This window comes from Bidens hawaiensis, unplaced genomic scaffold, assembly GCF_021521415.1.
Source record: "Bidens hawaiensis isolate Kalapana, Puna unplaced genomic scaffold, B.hawaiensis_p1.1 tig00029015_1, whole genome shotgun sequence".
In the NCBI taxonomy this organism is placed as follows: Eukaryota; Viridiplantae; Streptophyta; class Magnoliopsida; order Asterales; family Asteraceae; genus Bidens; species Bidens hawaiensis.
The window spans coordinates 62,308-64,502 of record NW_027494778.1 but is presented as its reverse complement, the minus strand read 5'-3'; the positions used below and the strand labels follow the sequence as shown (position 1 = coordinate 64,502).

The following is a 2,195-nucleotide window of genomic DNA, read 5'->3' as shown; positions in this document are numbered from 1 at the left end:
GATACTCAATGCTTGATAAACTGGTTATAGCGTTGGTCTATGCTGCCAGGCGGCTTCGCAGGTATTTTCAGGGTCACCCCATTAATGTGCTGACAGGATACAAACTCAAGAATGTACTAAGCAAACCGGAATTATCTGGACGATTGGAAAAATGGGCATTCGAATACAAACCTAGACCAGCAATCTAAGGGCAAGTTCTGGCGGACTTCGCCAGACTCTGATATAACTGGCCCTTTTAGGAACTTTAATATTGCCTAATTGCTCTGGCGCATTTACAGTTATTGCTTCTGTGAACATAGTAGCTAAATAATCCCAACGTGTTACATAAGGCAAATATTGTATAATTGTTCGATTTTCCGTAATTTTTTCCATACCTCTGTGTAAATAACCCAATAGTGGTTCACAGTCAATAACATCTTCACCATCTACACAGAGGTTCAGCAGCACAAAGAGAAAAAATGCTTAGTTGAACAACAACCCCAAGTACCTCCGGAACAAGGACAAGTCCGGTCATTGTTCACGGATGGAGCATCCAGTTGCGACGGATCTGGCGCAAGCCTTACGCTAGTCAATCCCGACGGCCATGAGTTTACATACGTCATTAAGTTAGACTTTAAAAGTACTAACAACGAGGCGGAATATGAAGCTTTTTTTGGCAGGCCTACGGATAGCTAAAAAACACGGGGTAAAGCACTTGGAAGCGCGGACAGATCAGTGGAACTTATGAAGCAAAAAAACGACGTAATGACTTTATATATGTAGCAAGCGAAGGACTTGATTCTCCAGTTCTCCTCGTTCAAAATTGTTCACATTAAGAGAAGCGAGAACAAGTCGTCGGACGCCCTTAGCAAATTGGCTTCAACAAACTTCTAGCACTTTGCTAAGGACATTCGTATTGAAGTCTTAGATCGCCCATCCATCCAGCAGAACCAAGTTCTAGTAATCCAAACTGGTGTAGAATCCTGGATGACGCCAATTATGGCTTACTTGTCATCAGGAGTTCTACCGGAAGAGAAGTCCGCTGACCGGAAGATTAAACACAAGGCCTTAAACTATCAGATGAACGACGGTGTTTTATATCAACATTCCTTTTTCGGCCCACTACTTAGATGTGTGGACGCTGAAGACGTGAACTACTTAATCAGAGAAGTTCATGAAGGCATTTGTGGTCTTCACGCGGGTCCAAGAATGGTCGTAGCGAAACTTATGAATGTCGGATACTACTGGCCGGGAATGCATCTGGACGTTGTGTGGGAAATCAAGAAATGCGATTCTTGTCAGCGTCATGCTCCCAACACACTGCGACCAAAGAACGAACTCGTTCCAGTTACTTCCGCTTGGCCATTCCAAAAATGGCCTATTGACATCATGGTACCTTTCCCTAAGCCACGGGACGTGTCAAATTTCTACTCGTGGCCATTGATTACTTCACAAAGTGGGTGGAAGCCAAACCAGTCGCATCCATTATGGCATCGAGTGTCAAGAAATTCCTCCGGGAATTCATAATTTGCCGGTTTGGTCTCCCGCTTGAACTTGTGAGTGATAATGGAACCCAATTTGCGTTTGGCGGACTACAAGAATGGCTGAAAGAACTTCGCGGCACTCATATTTTCACACATGTAGCTCATCCACAAGCAAACGGCCAGGTCGAACGGACCAACCGGACAATTAAGGAAGGGATTAAAGCAAGGTTACGCACTAAACGAACCAGCTGGGTCGACGAACCGCCCGATGAACTTAGGGCCTTTCGCACCCAGAAGAATTCAAGCAATTTTAAAACACCGTTCAGTTTAACCTACGGCACTAAAGCCATGATCTCGGCCGAGATCGGGGTTCCATCCGCACGAACTCTGTTAATCGATGACAATGATAAAGAGTTACGGATGAACCTCAACCTTCTTGAAGAAAGAAGGGAGTGGGCATCGATCAGCGAGCATAATTATAAATGCCAATTGCAGAAGTATTATGACTCGCGGGTCCAAAAATGCATGTTCGATGCGGGAGACTTTGTCTACCGCAGTAACGAAGCTTCTGGCCAAGAGCCACCGGGAAAGTTGGCCCCAACTTGGGAAGGCCCTTACAGAGTTAAACAAGTTTTATCTAAAGGCGCCTACAAGTTAGAAAAGTTGGACGGGACTGAGATCCCTAGAACTTGGAACGTGGCACAGTTATGGAAATGCTACATTTAGCAAGAC

General features: G+C 45.0%; 1 protein-coding gene across 1 annotated transcript; it reads left to right on the top strand.

Moving 5' to 3' along the window:
• The first annotated feature begins 978 nt into the window (after window positions 1-978).
• LOC143578096 (uncharacterized) lies at window positions 979-1,506 on the top strand. Its single transcript, XM_077061762.1, has one exon. It carries the CDS (start codon window positions 979-981, stop codon window positions 1,504-1,506), a length of 528 nt encoding a protein of 175 aa, XP_076917877.1.
• The last annotated feature ends 689 nt before the right edge of the window (window positions 1,507-2,195 follow it).

Excerpts from the sequence above, each read along its gene's own strand:
- LOC143578096 (XM_077061762.1), top strand. The coding sequence starts at position 979 with ATGGCTTACTTGTCATCAGGAGTTCTACCGGAAGAGAAGTCCGCTGAC.